Source organism: Genypterus blacodes, unplaced genomic scaffold (genome assembly GCF_046128005.1).
Source record: "Genypterus blacodes isolate CSIRO-AG114 ecotype Tasmania unplaced genomic scaffold, CSIRO-AGI_Gbla_v1 ptg000058l_1, whole genome shotgun sequence".
NCBI lineage: Eukaryota > Metazoa > Chordata > Actinopteri > Ophidiiformes > Ophidiidae > Genypterus > Genypterus blacodes.
Window position 1 is genome coordinate 5,647,501 of NW_027466870.1, and position 22,313 is coordinate 5,669,813.

General features: G+C 46.3%; 1 protein-coding gene across 1 annotated transcript in view; it reads left to right on the forward strand.

Annotated features, from left to right (window-relative positions):
• cacna1ea (calcium channel, voltage-dependent, R type, alpha 1E subunit a) overlaps window positions 1–22,313 on the forward strand; it is a 60,451-nt gene that overhangs the window by 27,383 nt on the left and 10,755 nt on the right. Inside the window, exons 5-33 of the mRNA XM_076153320.1 lie at window positions 5,728–5,831; window positions 5,936–6,094; window positions 6,714–6,904; window positions 7,609–7,712; window positions 8,013–8,128; window positions 8,276–8,329; window positions 9,946–10,041; window positions 10,136–10,345; window positions 10,426–10,538; window positions 10,638–10,750; window positions 10,840–10,971; window positions 11,718–11,787; window positions 11,883–12,000; window positions 12,114–12,181; window positions 12,326–12,417; window positions 15,032–15,898; window positions 16,585–16,826; window positions 17,348–17,459; window positions 17,773–17,902; window positions 18,371–18,430; window positions 18,551–18,657; window positions 18,944–18,955; window positions 19,457–19,553; window positions 19,999–20,159; window positions 20,256–20,393; window positions 20,785–20,986; window positions 21,115–21,279; window positions 21,981–22,091; window positions 22,184–22,264. Of these exons, the coding sequence (XP_076009435.1) occupies window positions 5,728–5,831; window positions 5,936–6,094; window positions 6,714–6,904; window positions 7,609–7,712; window positions 8,013–8,128; window positions 8,276–8,329; window positions 9,946–10,041; window positions 10,136–10,345; window positions 10,426–10,538; window positions 10,638–10,750; window positions 10,840–10,971; window positions 11,718–11,787; window positions 11,883–12,000; window positions 12,114–12,181; window positions 12,326–12,417; window positions 15,032–15,898; window positions 16,585–16,826; window positions 17,348–17,459; window positions 17,773–17,902; window positions 18,371–18,430; window positions 18,551–18,657; window positions 18,944–18,955; window positions 19,457–19,553; window positions 19,999–20,159; window positions 20,256–20,393; window positions 20,785–20,986; window positions 21,115–21,279; window positions 21,981–22,091; window positions 22,184–22,264 (4,225 nt within the window). The remainder of the gene's footprint in view (window positions 1–5,727; window positions 5,832–5,935; window positions 6,095–6,713; window positions 6,905–7,608; window positions 7,713–8,012; window positions 8,129–8,275; window positions 8,330–9,945; window positions 10,042–10,135; window positions 10,346–10,425; window positions 10,539–10,637; window positions 10,751–10,839; window positions 10,972–11,717; window positions 11,788–11,882; window positions 12,001–12,113; window positions 12,182–12,325; window positions 12,418–15,031; window positions 15,899–16,584; window positions 16,827–17,347; window positions 17,460–17,772; window positions 17,903–18,370; window positions 18,431–18,550; window positions 18,658–18,943; window positions 18,956–19,456; window positions 19,554–19,998; window positions 20,160–20,255; window positions 20,394–20,784; window positions 20,987–21,114; window positions 21,280–21,980; window positions 22,092–22,183; window positions 22,265–22,313) is intronic.

Below are 22,313 nucleotides of genomic sequence, written 5' to 3' on the forward strand. Positions count from 1 at the left end.
CTACCAAACTCCCTTAGTAAGCCGCTGACTGACTCGTTTCTAATCACCCATCAGTTCTCAAACTGTGGGTTGTGTACCAATGTTGGTGCATGGAACCCCCTCTAGTGGACGTGGGGAATTTTCTCCACTGAATCTAAACTATTTAAATGGAAGGAAATGCTCTTATTGTGGCAAACTGCACATCATTAAGAGCTTTTCCAGGGTTTCCTCTGCTTTGATGCGTCACTGCCAACAAGCAACATGATGCATTTGGCTTTGACAACACGAGTGAGAAGCCAGAAAGCATTGACCTTTACGTCTGTGTTTAAACATGAGGCTGAGTAGCTCCTCTCACAGTCACAGGCTGGTTTAGAGCCACTGAGACTCTAAACTGGATGTTGCTGCTGCTGTTACGCAACATTGTGGTGTTGTTTTGACTGGTCCTAAGCTGTGTTGGATGCGAGGGTGTGTGACCTGTGAGGAGTCATCATAGAGGCAGCTCACTCAACCAGGCAACAGACGGCTGATAAATCATTTACTCAAATTAATTATTCATTCCTGCCAAAGAGCAAACATTTATCTAACTGACAAATAAGCCAACAGACAGACAGGCGTGTTAACATGAAGCTCAGCCAGTGACTCGGGTCAGAGAGACGAGTCACACACTCTCAATCCTGCTTTGTGTTTTCATTCAATTGAATACTATTGAGTTTTATTTCATTATTCTATGCAGTTGATTCCCTTTGCTGATCCTCATCACTCATTCACTCCATGTCGTACCTTATTTCTATGCTTCCACCGTTCCCCTCCCCTTTTTGATAAAGCATGAGTCATCTCCATCTCTGATTCCATCCCTCTGTGTTTGATCTAAAGACTGAAGAGAGAATGAGGAGAGAAAACTCAACACTTTGCTTTTGCTTGAGAGTCAAACGTTCACCAACCTGAATTAAACTAAACTAAACTGAATCCAACATTTAGGCCTAAATGCAGATGTGACCTTCAATGTTACTCTGATTCTTTTTAAAAGCAAACCAACCTATGTGCACTGCAGGTTTGAGAGCCACAAGGTTGAGACCTGGCTTGAAACTTAAACAAACTGATTAAATTAGGCAAACTGAAGATGTGAAGCTAGATCTTCACATCGGCCAATTATCAGCTTCTCCTGCTGCAAGTTAGAAAGGGTGACATCACATTTTTGAAGAGGTGCTGTATCTCATCAGCTGATTGGCTGAACAAGCCTCCACATTTACATGCAGAACATCCACAGTGACGTAACTTCTTCAACTTTACAAAGTAGAGGTGTTGGTCACTGCGCAGTTCTCCTTCTTTCTTCGTTTCATCCTTTATTTTGGTTTTGAGTAAGCAAGGGTATGCCCACACACACACAGTGAGGGGTTGTTTGTGTGCTAGTTGCAGGTAGAAGCAGGCAGGATGTGTGTGTGTGTGTGTGTGCGTGTGTGTGTGTGTGTGTGTGTGTGTGTGTGTGTGTGTGTGTGTGTGTGTTTCTGCTTACGTACATGGAGACTGATTCACCCTGAGCTACACACGGTTGTTACTTATTAGGGCGGAAGATTCCGCAAAGATCCAAAATAGTTTTCTTCAAATCAAATCCAACAAGAGGAACTTTCACTTAATGACCTTTAAACTCCGCCGCTCAAGCCAAATGCAAAGTGTTGTGCTTTGCCGTGCGCTGGATTGCATCTGTGCTGACCTGCAGGGTGGAGAATAAAGGACAAACCAGAGGGGCGAGTTATAAATGAGAGAGCGCTCTGTGGGAGGCAGAGAGGCAAATATCAACCAAACCAACCGGAGCAGCACAGTGTAGGAGTTCCTTAACACAATTCCTTACTTTGACAAGACAATATGCTGCGTACACACACACACACACACACACACACACACACACACCACCCACTGCACTGTGTGTGCCCAGAGCATACAGCAGAATTTGAAATGAAACGTATATATTGAGGGAAAGTGTTCAACTCCTCTGTTTTGACATTTTGGCTCAGGGAAGAATCCATTTAAATCTGGAAACAGGCCTGCAATTCAATATACTGATCAAATACATGCACCAGAACACACCTTTGAGACCAAATAGTGTGTGAAAACTGATAAAATGCACATCTTAACTCAACTAAAACTACCATGTATTGTAGGGATTGTGTGCCTTGCTCAAAGGCACTTCAGCAGGCTGGATGCTCCCTGATATCACGGCTGGTTGGTCAATTTGCAACCTGATACACAGCAATTTTACATTACATTATTTTTCCAGACTACCGTGGATAATAAAATCATAATTTGATCGAAAAATGAAGAATTGAAGGGTTTGAGGTTTTACTGTTGTTGTTGTTGTTGTTGTTGTTGTCAGGTTTGATAGAATTGCTGCTGTCAACGTGTGTTATTGGATGAGTAACAGACTGCACACAGCTTGTTTCGCCAAAGTAGTATGTGCTGGCAATCCCTGAAACCATCCTAAAAACCTAAATTGGGTGTGTGTGTGGTTAAAGTGGTGTGAATGTGAATCCAGAGGGTTGTGAACTTCATCATCATCATCATCATCACACAAGTGGTGGTACAAATATTGCCGCTTCATGCAGTCTCACAGTATTTATAATATCCACTTGATTTATGTACCAGCTCTCCTCTCTGCTCTACACACGCACACACACACACACACACACACAGCTACCTGCAGTGTGTAATTGTTTGAGTTGTTACTACTCACACACCCCATTACTGCATTCATGTCACCAAGACCAACACAGTAATTCAAACTTCCCTTTACAAATCAGTAACTGTCAACAGTTTTGGCTCCGGGCAACTTACGACAAAAGACCACTACACACACACACACACAGACACACACACACACACACACACACACACACACACACACACACACACACACACACACACACACACACACACACACACGGTCCACCCGCCCAAATCCACAGGCTGTTATTCCTTTCATCCACTTCATTGTTATTATTAAACAGCAGGACAGGAAATAGAACCTTATACTGCAGGAATGTGCTTGTATCTGACAGGACGAGGTGACATCTGTGTGTCCTAATATAAAGACATATTATGACAATAGTGGAGGTGCAGTCACATCGTATTAGTGATGAGCTTGACAGTGACACGCAGCATAAGTCACAGAGTTATCAGAGTTATCAGAGTTATCAGTATCACGGTGTGACGGTTGTCGAGACAGATTTGTCACGCAGTGGGTAGCTGTCATCACTGCAGGGTATGTCAGTGTGTCTCACTTATCAGAGCCGACAACTCTGACCAGAGGACCAGCTCAGTGCACTGCGGTGGATCTCACACACACACACACTAACACGCACACACACACGCAACGCCCGCAGATGATAACAAAGCCGAGTGTGAACCAAGCTGTTTCTTCTCTGTTGGGAAATGTGTGACGGCTCCAGGTGACGAAAAGTGTTTTAATACGACATGCTGTGAGTGTGAGTGTGAGTGTGTGTGTGTGTGTGTGTGTGTGTGTGTGTGTGTGTGTGTGCGCGTGTGTGTGTGGACTTAAGTACAGTTTGGAGCTGCTTCTTTAATGATTCCGTCTTGAGTACTGAATTGTGATAACTTTGTATCATTTGCTTTTTAATCATAATCATCCACAATCATACAGCCCATTAAAATGATCATAAAACATATAAAGATTACAGAGATAGATTCAGCTAAATATTATGGTTATGAGATCAGAGGTAAATGCTGAAAGTGCCCCTCTGTTCTTGAGACAGGAAGTAGATAAGTAACCTCAGTGTGGGGGATTATATTATTATAATTATTATTATTATTATGTAAAGCCTGAAAGTCCCTGTAAAACAAGTCCACCTTGTACGATCATGAGGTTTCTCACACCCTGGCAGCTGAAGCACATGATTCCAAACCTCATCCACACTCAGCTCTTGCATATTGAGGTTATGAGTGTGTGAGTATAAACCAGACGATGTCATACTGGTGTCCCTTTGATCTGAAGTTGACGGAAAACCCGTCTGTATTTTTCCTATTGTGGTATTAATACTTTAATTAGAGTGAAGGATCCTTGTGGTCCCTCCACTGTGGAAACTGACTAACGGTGGAGTAAATGAGGAAGCCATTTTTAGAGCCTCCATCTCCCCTCGTCTCCATAACAACTAAAGAGCAGCCAGGACTGACTAATGGTTTGAACGAACGATGGAGAGACGGAGGAAGAAGGGGAAGGGGGGGTGACAGAGGTGACGGGAGGGGGGGTGAAAGAGGAGGAGAGGAGAGGAGAGAAGACAAAGCAGGGGAAAGAAGGAAGGAGGGAGGGAAGGAGGGAGGGAGAGGAAAGGGAGAGGAATTAAAAATAAAGAGGAAGAGTCAGGGAGGTGTGAGGCTCATGAGGATAATTCAATTTCTAAATTTATGTGGGTGATAGTGAGCTATTTTAGTCCCCGCCCCCCCTCCCTCCCTCCCTCCCTCCCTCCCTCTCTCTCTCTTCCTCTCCCTCCTCTTCCTCTCTCTGTTTCTCGTTCCTTAATTAAATCAGATGACACCCCATGTGTTCTCACACTATGAACGGCACTAATTCTCACTACAGTGTCGGAGGAATTAAACCGGGTGTGTGATGCTGCTGTGCATGTGCGTGTGTGTGTGTGTGTGTGTGTGTTTGTGTGTGTTTGTGTGTGTGTGTGTGTGCGTATGTGTGTGCGTGTGCGTGTGTGAGTGACGCTCATATGTATGACGTGGAGATTTTGTTTGCCCATTTTGTTAATATATGATCCATGTTTCTGATGTAAATCTGTACCATTTTGCAAAATCTCCCTTTTGTTTTGCTCCCTGGGCGTTCATGCATTGATTCAGCGTGTTGTGTGTGTGTGTGTGTGTGTGTGTGTGTGTGTGTGTGTGTGTCCAAGAAGGCGCAAAAGAGACACGAGAGAAAGTATAATTGGAAGGAGAGAATAGTTTGAAAGAAAGATGAGAGGAGAGAGAGAGAGAGAGAGAGAGAGAGAGAGGGAAGGTGGAGGACAAACTAATGAGGATGTATGAGAGACGCTGCTCTGATGGTTTAAGGTCACAGGGGTGAAAACAAAGTAAAAAGTCACAACAGACCCTGAGTTGTGCGTTTGTGTGTGTGTGTGTGTGTTTGTGTATTTGGGTCCATGTGTGCATCGGTGACGTGTGTGTGTGTGTCCAGAGCGTCAGTCCCTCAGGGTGTCCCTCCTTCCCCAGATAGAGCTGCTTTCTTTCCTTTATTCTCCTCCTAAATATCAGTTGTCACAGCCGTCCTCCCACACACACGGGGGGGAGGAGGGGGACAGCCTCCCTCCCCCCTCCTCTTCCCCACACACTCCAAAATAAAGCGTCCTCATTGTTTTCTGTGTTTTCTCTGGCTGCTGCTGGAGACCCTCATGTCTTCACATTCCGTATCTAACCACTGCAGCCGTCCTGCAGCTGCGTGTGTCATCGTCACGGTGTGTGTGTGTGTGTGTGTGTGTGTGTGTGTGTGTGTGTGTGTGTGTGTGTGTGTGTGTGTGTGTGTGAGTGTGTGTGTGAGTGTCCTGGTTCCACGTTTCTCCACACGGCTCGGGGGATGCGTGAAATTACAGCATTCATACTGATCTGCTAAGACATTAACAATTTGATTCTGTTTCTCTTCTTGTGTGTGTGTGTGTGTGTGTGTGTGTGTGTGTGTGTGTGTGTGTGTGGGTGCTGATGGGTGGGCGCGTGCATGCACATGTTTATGAATGTGCGTAGAATCTTGGCTGCTGCAGGAGCGCACCTGAACATCTCAGTGGATCTGAGGACTCTGAGGGCGGTGAGGGTCCTCAGACCCCTCAAACTGGTCTCAGGCATCCCCAGTGAGTACAAACCTGGAGACCGTGCATGTGTGTGTATGTGTGTGTGTATGTGGGTGTTGGTGTGTGTGTTTAGCCCTGCCAGTCACTGTGTGTTCTACTTTCAGGTCTGCAGATAGTCCTAAAGTCTATAATGAAGGCCATGGTTCCTCTGCTGCAGATCGGCCTGCTGCTCTTCTTTGCAATCCTCATGTTCGCCATCATCGGTCTGGAGTTTTACAGCGGCAGACTCCACTACACCTGCACGCCGCAGTGGGGAATTCTGGGTAAACACACACACACCATACTTTTAATGAATTCATCAGCAAAGAGACAGATAACGACCTTTAAAAAGTCATCAAGAGAGAAGAGGAGGAGATGAACACAGTATTGATTTCAGCTCATTTACAGTAAGTGACTACTTTTCTCACACACACACACACACACACACACACACATAATCAGGTCAAGTTGTAATTTAATTCACATTGCACAGCACACACACACTCATGTCCCAGCACACACACACACACACACACACACATCTCTCAGTGAATGGACGGAGCTGCTGCGTTTACTGAATGGCTGAAGTTGCTGACAGATGATGAATAACTGTGACTCAGAGTTGTGAAGGGCCCTGAACGCAGCACAGACATGACGATAGGAGGGGGAGACGAGCGTGTGAACAAAGAGACATCACAGGAAGATGACGTTTGGGAGAGTTTGGACTGGTGCAGTGTCCTTCCTTTACACATCTGTCCCTCACATCTGCTCCTGCGTCTGTAATCTGTGTCCCTTCATGCCACGGAACGTTTCACTACATTCAGCACCATGTCAGTTTGTTGTCTAGTTGGGAAACGACTCATTGCTTCTTCTTCTCCCTGCATGTCTCTGTCTCTGTCTCAGAAAACGACACGGTGGACTCGTCGGAGTACGAGTTCCCGTGCGGCGTGCGTCAGTGCCCGGCCAAGTATTCATGCAGCGACACCTGGATCGGCCCCAACGACGGCATCACGCAGTTTGACAACATCCTGTTTGCTCTGCTCACAGTCTTCCAGTGTATCACCATGGAGGGATGGACCACTGTACTTTACAATGTAAGCACACACACACACACACACACACACACACACACACACACACACACACACACACACACAGGGTGTCGGTCTTCATCTTTGACTGAATCATTGTGGTGTAGTCACAGTTGTGTCTCAATTTAGAGCCATTAAACTTAATGAATGAGCAGCTTTGTCCCGAGTGCGCTGATGGGATCTGACTGGATCTGTCTGTCTGAGTGTGTGTCTGGGTGTGTGTGTGGTGGTACTGGGTTGTGATGTCAGTGTAGGGAGTACTGTCTCGGTCTCAGCTTGTCATTTCTATTCCATCTTTCCTGAGAATTATGAAACGGAGGATGGTGCACAGCCTGAACAGAATAAGGATTAGATTGCCCCGTGCCCACCTATGAAATACAGTACTCTGAATAAATATGCAATATAAATTTAATATGACCGCATGACGCAGGAACTGTTGCTGCTTACGTGTATGATATTGAAGAGATAGATAGAATTTTTTTTGTTTTTGTTTACCCATCCACACTTCTGAATCTTCAACCGTTCATCGACTTCTGAGGTCACATGATTTCATAAACTCATCTGGTCAACATATTAAAGTAAAACGTGCACCAGATATTTTTATTTATTATTGTGTTGAATAATCTAGAAGCTGAACGTCTTTATGTACGGGACCTTTCTGAACCCACCTGATTGGAGTTCAAAACCTATTTTTGGTTTTGTTTCAGACGGACGACGCGTTGGGCCCCAGCTGGAACTGGCTGTACTTCATCCCCCTTATCATCATCGGCTCTTTCTTCGTCCTCAACCTGGTGCTGGGAGTCCTCTCTGGGTGAGACCTGGGATTGAGGGAGATCGCCTGGACAAAATGTGTCTTATGTATTATTGAAACATCAATTTTAAATGTCACAACTCATACTGTCAGTGGACAATGGAGACTCTCCTCTCCTCTCCTCTCCTCTCCTCTCCTCTCCTCTCCTCTCCTCCCCTCATATCCGAGTGACGAGTGGGTTCGTGACTAGAATAGCTCCGTCTCCAGTGACCGTCAGCCCACTAAAGGAATTGTTCCCCCCTCCGTCTGTACATCCAGTACACTCAGAAAGCAAATAAATGTCATTTTTTGCTTCTACAGGGAATTTGCCAAAGAGAGAGAGCGGGTGGAGAACCGTAGGGCTTTCATGAAGCTGAGACGCCAGCAGCAGATTGAGAGGGAGCTCAACGGCTACCGGGCCTGGATCGACCGAGCAGGTGACGGTCGCCGCTCAGGGATTTAAAGGGGAAAAGAAGACATGCAACAGTTTAAGCTTTAACCCACATCGATCCAATCAATCAATCAATCAATAGATGAGCGTATAGTCCCAGTCATGCTCATGGTCTCACCTGTTTGTGTTACAGAAGAGGTGATGCTGGCTGAGGAGAATAAGAACTCGGGACCTTCTGCCCTGGATGGTAAGACGGCACAGATCTTTGTTCTCTCTCTGTTGTTCTTACACACTCTTACTCTGTGGTGCCATCAGGTTAAATGTCTTATATTAAGGCCCTTTAGGCAATTATACACACATATATATACATATATCACAGTATTTGATGAGTCTTTGGTCTTATTTTGACAGACTACGTCTCAGACACCGATAAAAGCAAAACCGTTTCCAGTGAGGTGGTTTCACGTTGTCATGTGGAGGAACGAACACTTATTAATACATTTAATTTCAGCTGAGGTCATTATGCTGCCTGGTTCTGTTGCACTCACATGTCACTTGGATCTGTTTCTTCCACATAGGCCACATAGGCAGAATCACTACACACCAGAGTCCACAAATAGCTTAACGCCCTGCTCTGACCCTTGACCTCCGCTTTGACCTTTCCTCCTCACTAAACCAGCACCGCTTTTATTAAAATGTTGATTGATTGGCAGCTCTCAGGAGTCTCCCAGAGTGGAGTACCAGTGGTTCCTATGGTGAGGACCGTCCTCCGTCAACAGCTTCACCACCCCACCCCATTGGTCACACACACACACACACACACAAACACTATGACGAAAGCAGCAGTGTATAATGTGATTTGTCAGAGAGTAACACAGATGTGTGCTGGATCAGATAGTGGGCCCAGCTGTTGTGATGGAAATAAATGCAGAAGCTCCGATAGCTTTGATTAAAAAGAAAGGTGGTGCACTGCTGTTGCCTTAGCAACCACTGGTCTGAAAAGGCAGCTCTGTGTGTGTGTATGTGTGTTGTGCGTTGATAGGACCTCATGTTCCTGTCTTAAGCAAACCCTCGTGTGTGAATGCGTGTGTGTGTGTGTGTGTGTGCGCATGTTTAATCAGAGGCTTATTAAAAAAATGTTCCAAGCAAATATTGACGTGAGGCAATTTCCAAAATGACACCTCGGTGGGGATTTGTCAGTGGAGGCAGAATAGAATGAAGGACAGACATAAACACATCGCTCAGTAAAGGTCAAAACACGCTCATCATGCTCACAATGGCATGTGTGCACTGCACGGTGTGTGTGTACCGACACTGTTTGGCAGCACTGCAATATACTGTACCGCAAGATGAATGCATGTTCTGCTGAGCCGCATGGGTTGCCATGTTGAGGGGGTATAAAGCAGCAGAGGGTTTGTTTTGGGTTTGGGTTGTTTTGGATCATTACGCTTGAACATTAAACGTCTCATGTTTCTGCAGCGCTCATGAGACCAAAGCTTCTCTCCCTTTTGGCTGCAGCTTGTCACGCAGAGGAGATTTCTTTTCATTTGCTTCACCATTATCTTTTCATTGCTATACTGTATGATTCCACCCTTGCATAAGCTGCCTGAGATGATCTATAGATCTGTAGGTGTAAGGTTGGATCACGCCAGAGGCCATTTTTGGGCAACAACAATGAGAATGAGAATACAGACAGAAATCAAACCCTGGATGTTTGGCAGTGAGACAAACTGATCATTTTGACTCTGTTGCGCAATCACGTTGCCCAAAAGTCGGCCCGGCAGCCCTTCCTTTCACTGTGTGTTCCATATATGTTGAACTGTTTGCATCCCACATCTTTATTCACCCTCTGCCTGTCTGCAGTGTTGAAGAGAGCCACCACCATCAAGAGGAGAGGGATGGACGTGGGTCATCGGGGACAATCAGGCGAAGAACAATACGGGGACATCTCCTCTGTGGGTGAGTGTGTGTCTGTCTGCTCCGTGGGGGAGTGTGTGTCTGAACACAACAAGGTTGGAAATGTGCCATCATGTGCCATCTGTCTGTCTCAAAGGTGTCCCCATGGCCCGAGCGAGTATCAGGAGCGCCAAGCGAGGTCCCACCGCGTATTTCAAACGCAAGGAGCGTCTCCTGCGTATCTCCATCCGCCGTGTGGTGAAGACACACACCTTCTACTGGACCGTGCTGGGCCTGGTGGCTCTCAACACGCTGTGTGTGGCCATCGTTCATCACAACCAGCCCCCCTGGTTGTCCACCTTCCTCTGTGAGTCACGCCTGGTTTCATCTGTGCCGTATCGCCAGGGTAACGGCTGTTTGACGGCTGTGTGTTTTTTGTGCTTCCAGACTATGCAGAGTTCCTGTTCCTGGCTCTGTTCCTGACTGAGATGTTCCTGAAGATGTACAGCCTGGGTCCACGCCTCTACTTCCACTCCTCCTTCAACTGCTTCGACTGTAGCGTTAGTTCTCCCTCTCCTTCCTGACACCTCCTCTCTTCCTCTCTATCCGTCTCTGTGTCTCGACTGTGGAGTAAATCATTCTCTATTCATATCTTACAGGTCATTGTGGGCAGCATCTTTGAGGTGCTGTGGGGTTTCTTCAGACCGGGCACTTCCTTTGGTATCAGCGTCCTGCGAGCTCTCCGTCTACTGAGAATCTTCAAGATCACCAAGTGAGCGTGTCAGATAGAGTTCACAAAGAGCATCTCGCTGTACATCACTGGTGTTGGTGTAGCTGATGTGTTGTCTTGTCTCTGTGAAGGTACTGGGCGTCGCTGAGGAACCTGGTCGTCTCCTTGATGAATTCCATGAAGTCCATCATCTCCCTCATCTTCCTCCTCTTCCTCTTCATCCTCGTCTTTGCCCTGCTCGGCATGCAGCTCTTTGGTGGCAGGTAACGTGAAGCGCTCTTCAGAGGAGATTTGAGTTTTCCCCTGGCTGATGTTAACATTTTGCTTTCACACTGGAGGGAGCTGTGTGAAGCTGTGTGAAGCTGTGGGTCTGAAATGTGTCGCTGCTCCTTTCACCAGCTTCCACTCTTTACAATAGCGTGTCACAAATGGGACACAGGTGTGCTAATTAACGGGACGGAAGCTGCATGAATGAGCTTCAGTTTGATTTGTCATGAACTTCCCCAATAAACTTCACCTTTCAGTAGTTTCCCCTTTATCAGAGGCAACAATGCGTCGACTTCCTCTGACCACAAGCTTTGTAGCGAGAGAATTGATTGTCCTTTGCTTTCTCTAAACCAAGGGACTATTTCAGATTCTGCCTTCGTCACACACACACACACACACACACACACACACACACACACACACACACACACACGCGCGCGCACGCACACACACACACACACACACACACACACACACACACACACACACACACACCTCTATTGTTGCTTGCTTCCCCTTGAGTCAAAGGGCTTTTTCACAGAATAAGTCATTTAAAAAAAAAAGCTTGGATGAGGCAGACAGGCTCAGTCATGTCTTTGAACTCTATTTGGTATCTGTTATATACGTAGAGCACAGAAAATGGCCCCCCTGCTTCATCGCCAGCTACAAGGGGAGAGAAGAAGAGGAGGATGTTTTCCTCTCTGACCAAACAAACGTCTTAAGTTGTGTATCTTTCTTTCAGGTTCATCTTTGAAGATTACACACCAACAAACTTTGATACCTTCCCTGCAGCCATCATGACCGTCTTCCAGGTGTGGACAGGAAGCGGCCACTTCATTGCTCTGTTAGTGTATGCAGTGACAATGCAGAGGATATGCAATGTGTGTGTGTGTGTGTGTGCCCTCAGATCCTCACTGGGGAGGACTGGAATGAGGTAATGTACAATGGTATTCGGTCTCAAGGAGGAGTGAAGTCTGGCATGTGGTCCTCCATCTACTTCATCGTTCTCACCCTGTTTGGAAACTGTATCTTTCTTTATTCATCCTGCCATATTGTTCCTGATTATTGTCATTATTTTTATTGTTACTGCTGTTGCTGCTGCTGTTGTTGCCCTTGTCCTTAACACAGCTGTGATCAGACACTCTGCTGAATGTCTTCTTGGCCATTGCTGTGGACAACCTTGCAAATGCACAAGAACTAACCAAGGTATTCAACAAAAATAAAGAAAAGAAAAAAGGTTGTAATAATAATATGATGAAAGGCCAAATGTCCATTCAGTTCATGTTCACTTCTGTTTTCTGCTCCTTTCATCTTTCTTACATCATTGATTTTATTCTCTGGTTAAACCAGGATGAAGAGGAGGCAGAGGCAGCATTCAACCAGAAGCATGCTCTGCAGAAGGCGAAGGAGGTCGGACCGCTGTCCTCCTTTATGTCTTCAGAGTAAGTGCTGTATGCTCCCCGCCTGACCTTCTCCTCTCCTTCATCTGTCTCTTTCTCTCCCCTCCCTTGCATCCTCCAGGGAATGTCCACAAACTGTTTAGGCCAATGTGCCAGCGCTCAGCAGGAGCTGTTGCCCTCAGCACACAGCCAGTTGGTGGCCTGGTGCAGCTGTTGTGCCTCAGTTATGAAACCAGAGTATGGAGAATAGCTGTAGGTGGACATGGAGTTAATGCAGAGATCTCAGTGGTGCTGCTTCATGTATAAGTGCTGGCTGAAAGTGCTTCAAGTCAATACAGACCTGTTCAGAGAATCAATATTAGGGACTGTAGACACTATTGATGCATGAGCATGTTCTCTCTCTAAATTGGACTCTTATGTCTCCAGGTTACTGGAATGCTTACATGCTTTACTGTTGTCATTAAGGTTACATAGTGACCAAATGAACAAAATGTTGTGTCCATTAGCAGTTCTGCACTTAATATAGCAATGACTTACTTCTCTAAGGGGGCTTTGTTGCCAGAGCAGAGTACAATGCAGCTTGTGATGAGCTTTGATCTGTCCTGGTTCCTGTAAGAAATATGATGTTGTTTTATCAATGCCCAGTTTTCCAGGTTGCAGGATGGATTTTTCCCGGCCCTGGATTGATTACACAGTGCCTTGTTGTAGGTGCTTAATGTGCATGTGCATGCACAGGAGTGGACACTTCTGGTTGTGTGTGCACGCTGTGTTGAAAGCCAAGCAGTTTGTTGCATGGGCATGTAGGTTATGACAAGATACGATTTCATAACATGGCATTATGATGTAATATCTCTTTCTTTCTTCCTTTCTTTCTTTTTGACATTTAAGAAGTAGATATGAAAGAAGCAGAATTAGACCGGAAGGATAAATTGTTGTAGTGATTCAGTTTTAGTCGGGCCAGGTCGAGGTCAGGGTCAGGCTCTTGTCAGAAGCCATAGCGGAGAGTGGAATACCACAGGGTTGTCCGGGCTAGCAAGGATTCTCTGAACTTAAAGGGTTTCTGATCTCATCTGTGCTGAAACCCAGGCGTTACCTGACCCCCGCTGACCTTGCATGATAGCCGTTGCTGAGTCCCGAAAAGGAGATGGAGCATGTTTGGGGGGGGCTGTTGCTGATGATTTTCACCTTTTGGGAATGCATGCACCTGGTCGGCATGAGGAAGAAAAACAGAAACTCCACACGCACTCACTGAGAATGCTTTTCACCTTTCGTACTGCAGGACTGGAATATTTGGATTGTATTTTCAGTGTCTGTTCAGTTTTTCTTCCATGGGGCAGAACTCAATCCCTCACCCAATCGCTCTTCTGACCTCTGACTGAGCTCGGCGTATGAATTTCCTCTCCACTCCGCTAGCATGAAGCAACTGAATGCTGATGTGTCAGTGCTCTGAGGTGGCAGTGGTGTTCAGAGCTGCATCCCAGTGTGGTGGATTTCTGAATACCTGCGCTCTGCTGCTCTCCCTGTGTTTTGCTGATGGAACCCATCTCTGTGTTTTCTCACCATACTGGAGCTCTGATTGTGTGTTAACATGTCAATCTACCCTAAAGTGTCTTCTTATCAATGTTGCGCTTACTGTTAATGTTTATGAATGTTGTTGAGACTGTTCTAATACTTCTCTACCATCTTGTTTGTCAATGTGCCGCTTGGCTCCAAACGGAGACACACAACAAAGTCTGTATTTAGTCAGGGGGTCAAACGAATAAAGTCAGTAATGAACATTTGCCTTGACGCTGCAATCCAATCCGATTTGCAACAGTTGGTAACGGCATTGATAAGGTTTCTGATCCTTTTAATACATTTGAATGTCTGTGGCCTTTGAGGACAGTTTGCTGTGTGTCTCCTGCCCTGTTTTGTCTCTGCTCACAAAAGCACTAATGTCTTGTTTTCAACCAATCGCTCATTGATAACACGGACCGCACAAGAGTCCCCGCTCCAGTAAGTAACACTGTCTGTTCACCTCTCTGAATCCCTCACTAACATCTGCCTGACTTCCTTAAATGGGCATATGTTCTTAGACTCATCCTGTGTAATATCGCCTCCATGCTCTGTCCTGTACCTCCAAACTCTTATTTGATTCATTATTCTTTATACTGTATCTATTCCACTGATTCCATTCTGCATCTTACACTTCTTCTTTATTTTAAACAAATTACAGCCACAGATTAACTCACATGTTTCACATAACATCTCCATTGATCCTGCAGAACTGCTTCATGTTGAAACCAAACTGCTCATTGTTGCCAGTAAACTGCTTGAACATCTGACAGACGTGCTTGATGTGTCCTGTAATAATCATCTCTCAGTGTGAATGCTGCAATAATCAATTTGCATCTCATGAAACATAAAAGGGAAGCATGAAGTAGCAATTTGAGTCCATCAACTCACATTTAGAAACTCTATTTTGAACCAAATTAGTCCTTAACTGAATACACAGGATGCAAATACAAACCGGTCCGGATCTGGACTCATAATTAACAATGTCTCAAATTATATGCTAACTCCACCATGTTGACCTTTATCTAACTGTACTCTGACTATGCCATTGTGTTTGAAACAGATTTGTTACTAATACTGTGTGGTTTCCCTCTCTCCACAGAGGCAGCCGGAGGAGGCGGCCCTACCTGTACAGGAAAAGAGCCATCCACCGCACCCGCCATGCCTACTCCTACTCCCTGGAGGAGGCCCAGGGCAGCATCAGAGAGAGCTTCCCACCCCCACCTCTCAACCCCTCTAACTCTTTCATGTCCAGGAGAGAGAGAAGAAAGAGGATGACCATGTCCGTGTGGGAGCAGAGGACCAGCCAGCTGAGGAGACAACGCCAGATGTCCAGCCGGGAGATCTTGTTCAACGCCGCCGCTGCAGCAGCCGCCGCCGAGGAGGGAAAGGACGGGCCTCCCGCCGCAGACCAGCAGGCCCAGCAAGGACAGCCGCAACCGCCCTCGGTGTCCCCCGCCAAGACCCAGGCTTCAGGCTCCTCTGTGTCCGTGGATCCTGCACTATCTGCTGACTTACCTGAACCCCCCGTGTCAGTGTTGGTGCCAGAGTCGCTTGATCCCATCAACACGCCCCTTCCTGATGCGCCCGCGTCTCTGGCTGTACCAGAGCCGACGGAGTCAGAGTCCATGTCCGACAGTGAAAAGCTCAGCACCAATCAGAGTCACAGCACACTGAGTGAACACCGGAGCCCCAGGTTAAACTGCGAGCGTCAGCACAGGGCGGTGAAGAAGTTTAGACCGCCGGATAACGGTATGCTGACCCCTGAGATGGGAGGTCACGTCGCGTTCAGGGGCAGGAGGCCACGTCATCACTGTGACACTCAGACTGCGGCAAAAAGTCAAGGGTCATCGCCCGGGGATGGGAACAACCTGGGCAGCCGCTCCCTCAGCAAGGAGAAGAAGAAACACTCAGAGGAGACGGCGACAGAGAAGAAGGACAGAGATCTGTGCCAACCAGAGCTGAGCAGGTAGATGATTGATTTCAGACCAGGCTTGTTGTTGTTTGGTTGTATTTTTCACAGAATTAGAAAGAGGAGAGAAGAAGAGGAGGGCGAGGAGGAGGAGGAGGAGGAGGGGGTGAGTGAGTGAGATGCAAATTCTTTGGCCAGATTAACTCCAGGATGTTGCATTTGCATAAACATGGCAACAGTTCCCAAGGTGCTGGCCTTGGAGCGTCGAGTAGCAACCCACAAAATCCTTGTTTTTATGTGGTTTTATTTCTAATGTGCGTTTATGTGCTTCTATCTTCGGACACTACACACAGGACATTGTTACAACTTAAGATCAGGCTATAAAGTTGCCATTTTCATAGTTAAAGTATTTTCTTCTCTGCTGTGATAAATGATTGATCAGGGATGAGGGAATATTCCTCCGCATATTCCCAAACATCAGCTTTTGAATGTAAAAGCTAAATGTGTTTTCATAAACTGCAGCTTCAGGGAATAATACAGATAAAGGGAAGAACCATAACATCTCATTGAGTTTGATCAGCTGCAGAGAAACGTCCCAATATCTCACACATGCTATTCATTCTCTCTGTCTGTGATGTTGTAACACACACATGAGTTTCCCTTTCGAGCACTGAAGCGACTTTCCTCGTGTTTCATGGCGCTCCAGTTTCTCCAGTCAAGTGATTCTGTCTGGATATCTGCAGACAGGGTGACCCCGGCGAAGGAGGGGCCGCTGACCCAGCAGATGACCAGAGCCAAGCTGACCTCCGTGCTCAGAATCAGGACGAGCCTCCTCAGCCTGCTGCCTCAGAGGAATACAAAGGAGACAAGGAGGCGGACCTGAACACAGCAGCGTGTCTGGACCAGGACAAGTCTCAGCTGAGCTCCAGTGTGATCGTTGATGTGCCCAATGAGCAGTCATCCATGGAGCTCTCCACCATCACAGGTAGGGAACAGATGAGACTCCTGGTCGTCTCTTGAACTTGTTGCCTTCCCTGTTTGGAACGTGTCCATCTCCAGGTATTTGGGACAGATTCTGAGCCGTCTGTGATCTGTTCATGCTCGGAAAGCTGAAGGGCTCAAACAAAGATACTAACACCCCGATGGAAAGCTTTGCCAAATTTCTCATATTCAGTTTTGGGATGAACTGGAGGTGGGAACAGGCCGTAATGTTGCACAGTCACGCTTCATTTCACTCCAATAACACCTGGCTTAAGTAGTTTCTCACACAGAGTTTGGAGACGCACTGAGCCACGTCATTGTCTAAATCAATCCACATAATTCACTGATTGCTCTGCTTTGCCGCTGCTGGAATCAATCAACTCTCAGCTGATATTTCCCCGAGTAATTTGTTTTTAATGAACATCGTGCTTGTGAGTTTCTGAGTGGCTTTGTTCATGTGCATGTTCCTCTTCCTCTTCTATCATCTTCCCTTACTTCGCCTCCTTCTCTCCTTTTGCTCTCCAGTCAACAGTAAAGATCCCGAAGCCTGCAAGTCAGAGAAGGAGGAGGCAGAGGAGACCGATCCTGTCATCACTGTGACCCCAGACAGCATGTTTATCTTCAAACCTGACAACCCGTAAGCTGCTGCTGCTACAACTCACACCACAGCACACTGTTGTCCTTTTCACAGCTTCTCCCATTGGAGCAGACTTCTGAGGGTCCTTGTAGTAAAGTGGACTCCTTTGAAGTGCTGTATTCCATGATATCAGTGCGATGAGGAGCTGGTAGTACTTCAGACATCTCATGTATTCACAGTGCTTGAGCAGATGCACAGTTGATTATTCATAATTAGCCCAACGATTGAGATCAGACGTTAGATTTGCTGCACTGTGTGAATTCCTCTCCTCCTCCCTTCGCTCTCTCCCGCATGGTTCCTCTCTCCTTCCCAGGGTGCGTCGGGCGTGTCACTACGTGGTGAACCTCAGGTACTTTGAGATGTCCATCCTGCTGGTCATAGCTGCCAGCAGTATAGCGCTGGCTGCTGAGGACCCTGTAGCCACAACCTCTGACTGGAACAAGGTTTGTGTGTGTTCATCTAACATCCACACAAGACAGCGTAATGGAATCCAGAATACCCCACTGTTAGATGATTTTATCATTTCCTAAACTGCTCTGATGACTCCGAGATACAATTTCCGTGTCCATTTATCTGAGCCTGGGGCCTCATAGTCCTTTTGTTTACGCTACGCAGCCAAAGTGCCAGAAACATAAACACAGCCCGTCTTCAAAATACATTTGCTTAATTTGTTTTGTAAAAGACTGCAAATGTTACTTGACGAGAAGCAATTAAGTTGCTGAGAAGTGAGACAAATAGAGTCAGAGACATACTGAGCTTGGTTATGGGTGGAAAGAGGCTCATCTCAGTGTGTGTGTGTTTTAGTATGAACCACGGCAACACACACACACTGAGAGCTGCAAATCATGAAACCAACCAAGTTAGTTTCCCTTTATATCTGATTGTCCTTCTGTCTCACACTGGCTTTACAGGTTCTACGCTACTTTGATTACGTGTTCACCGGTGTCTTCACGTTTGAAATGATTATTAAGGTGAGTCCCTCTGAGTCACGATGACACCAAACCACATACTACCCTAACTATACATCGTACTAGCCTTGGAGAGACAAACAAACCATCTGTATTCATTCCATGGCCCTGCGTTGTCCTCAGATGATCGATCAGGGTCTGATCCTCCATGACGGCTCCTACTTCAGGGACCTGTGGAACATCCTGGACTTCATCGTGGTGGTGGGAGCTTTGGTGGCCTTCGCCCTTACGTCAGTCTCATGATTTGTTTGAATTACTCACATGGATCTTTCATGCATCTAAACATGCGAGTGTCTGCAGTTTTCACATTTCAAAGTGGTGTTTTATGTTTGACGACAAGCTCTTGTTCTTCTTCTTCTTCTTCTTCTTCTTCTTCTTCTTCTTCTTCTTCTTCTTCACTGGCCACAATGTAAACGTCTCATCTGTTTATGTTGATGGGATTATAACTGTTGATGTACGTGTCCCTCTCTCCTGTTTGTCCCTCTGTGGATCGTGCCTCTGTGGAATGACCGGCAGCAATGTGATGGGGTAAAAGACAAAAATGTGTTTCTCTCTTTAAAATAGTTCTATATTGAAATGATTAAAACTCCTCCACGACGACAAACAAACACACATTTGATTGGACCACGTCTGGTTTCAAAGATATTGGCAAAATTCATGTTTCATTTTAGGCCTAAGTAGTAGCTTCACTCATGACTCAGCAATTTTTTAACAATAAGCCGCGCCCCCTCTCAACTTCAGCAGCCAATTTTATCACAACAATAAATGTGATTTTGCCTTTGTCCTGCTTGATCCAGACATTCTACATGTGACGTTTCGTAATTATAATTGTGTGAGATTGTCAATCCTAAACGGCAGAAAATATAGTGTGTTAAGGGGCGTGGCCTATTTGAAAGGATGTCAATAGACTGTGAATCCAGGGAACAAAGTTTGAGTTCTAGATTTTCCCAACAAGTTATTGGCCAAATAGTAAAAGTTTAAACCCTCCTGCTTTGCTTCCATGCTCACACCGTCCATCTTCCTATGCAGAAATAACAAAGGACGGGACATCAAAACCATCAAATCTCTGAGGGTGCTGCGTGTCCTCAGGCCTCTGAAGACAATCAAGAGACTTCCTAAACTGAAGGTCAGACACGCTCTCGTCTCCCGTCCCTCCTTCCCCATCTTAGCTACAGTTGGGATCAGATTTAAATAAACAAATCAATCTTCATAAATATCAGATGCATGTTGCAGCATGATCACACTTCCCTTTCCAATTATAGAGTTGTGCCACTTTCTCATTATTATTCATTGGCTGGGTTTGTGTAAAAATCGCCGCGAGCGTATGACTCTGCATAAACAGGTGCACACAGTTTGGTTAGTGCTGTAAAACTCTGGCTTCTGCACGTCCCTGCTAATTCACACACACATGCACACACACAAAAAGGGAAAATTGGACGGAAAGAGAGAAAAAGGAAAGGATGAGGGAAGATTTAGGCAGAATATGAGGCGGCAGTGATCTCTGCCATTCACAGGGAGGAGTAAACACCGGATATGAAGGAACCTGTCTGTCTGTCCTCTCCTGTCCCCAGGCGGTGTTCGACTGCGTGGTGACGTCCCTGAAAAACGTCTTCAACATCCTCATCGTCTACAAGCTCTTCATGTTCATCTTCGCCGTCATTGCCGTGCAGCTCTTCAAGGGGAAGTTCTTCTACTGCACCGACAGTTCCAAGGACACGGAGAAGGACTGCCAGTAATGCTCAACATTCATTTCACTTCACTTCCTTCCTTTCTGTCTCTCTTTCTTTGCCATTGACGTGTCGCCCGCGCTCTCTCTCCCGTTTCTCAGGGGTTACTACATCGACTACGGCAAAGACAAGAAGGAGGTGAAGAGACGGGACTGGAAGAGGCACGAGTTTCACTACGACAACGTGGTCTGGGCCCTGCTCACCCTCTTCACCGTGTCCACCGGCGAGGGCTGGCCTCAGTGAGTCTGATGGGAGTTCCATTTCACACGGCTCATTAGTCTTTATCAACATTATAACCTTTGAACATCTGGGTTGTTTCATTGGCGACGGTCAAATCTGACCTTTGATGAATGAAATGTAATTGATGTGATTAGTTTAACAGAGACTTTGCCATTCATTATGTCATAATAAGGTTAAGCCAATATTTTACTCACAGAGCTCCCAAGGTTGGACTGTTCCAAGTCTTGATCATTGATTCTGCTGTTGGAAAAACTGCCAAATTCTTAAAATAATATTTGGCATTTTTTCCTGTAAACAAACTCTCTGAAATGGAATAGTTTAGGCTCAGTGATGTCATTGTTTTCCTGCTTCAGCCTTCATTAATATTAATATCGTTTTTTTGTCTCCCAGGGTCCTGCAGCACTCGGTAGACGTGACAGAGGAGGACAGAGGTCCGAGTCACGGCAACAGAATGGAGATGTCCATCTTCTACGTCATCTACTTTGTCGTCTTTCCTTTCTTCTTCGTCAACATCTTTGTGGCTCTCATCATCATCACCTTCCAAGAGCAGGGGGACAAGATGATGGAGGAGTGCAGCCTGGAGAAGAACGAGGTGAGCGAGTCTGGCAAGGCCTCACGGATACACAAGAAGTTCTGAACTTCTGACTGCTTATGTCTCCATGTCTTCACGTCTTCCTGTTCACTGTTTCGTGCTTGTGTCTCCTGTCGTCTTGGTTTCAGAGGGCGTGTATAGACTTTGCCATCGGTGCCAAGCCCCTGACCCGGTACATGCCCCAGAACAGGCACACGTTTCAGTACCGCCTGTGGCATTTTGTGGTGTCACCCTCTTTCGAGTACACCGTCCTGGCCATGATCGCGCTCAACACCATTGTGCTGATGATGAAGGTGAGGACAAAGGCAACATAATGGGGTGTGACATTTTTTAATAAGGCCAGAGAAATAGACAACTGGATGGATTACAGGTCCGGTCCAAGTAGCTTCTCATGTTCCCTTCATCTCCGCTCTCATGCGTTCTCTCTTCTCAGCAACAAGACGGTGCGATAGGTAAATAGTTTAATAGCAACAAAAACTGTTACGAACATGTGACTGTTAACACTTTGGATTTAAAGTACGCTCTGATGTGTCATTCCAAACTACAAACATGGACGTGCAGAAAGTGACACGGCGATGTCTCATCTGGAGCCGCTGATCTCGCCGCCGCTTGCTGATGTTTCCCTTTTTGCCTCTCCGCGTTATTTAGTGGCCTTTTCCCGGGCCTTGTCAGACGCTCAGACCGTCAGACAGACAGACAGACGCATGGTGACTCAGCCTGTATTAAATATTGATCTATAATGTCCAGGGGCTGCTATTTAGCATGACCTCATTAACTGCGACTGCTGCCCCTGGAGGAACGGCTCCTTTTATACTGCGACAGATGAGCGGTGCTGAGACCGAGGCACTATTTATGGTTCTGGAGGAATCTTCCATCAACCTGTAGATGTTCAGGACGCTGGGATCAGGAGGAGGCCGCCGCAGTAAAGGGAACGTTCCACTTTTCTGTCTATTTATCTGTATTTTTACCCCTTGCTACTCCTTTGTGTTTTCAGTATTATTCAGCCCCACCAGCGTACGAGGCTGTACTGAAGCACCTGAACACAGCCTTCACTGTTCTCTTCTCTGTCGAGTGTGTGCTCAAGATCATGGCCTTCGGCTTTCTGGTGAGCAGGCACAGTTTGAATCAGGGTTCAGGCTCCTGTTGTGTGATTCTTCCTTTGCAAAATGACTCAAATCCTCTCCTTTATCCCTACAGAATTACTTTCGTGACACGTGGAACATTTTTGACTTCATCACCGTCTTGGGCAGCATCACCGAAATAATAGTCGACTTGCAGGTAATACGACAAGCTTGAGTAAGGGTGAGCAAAGCCTGACGGAGAGAGA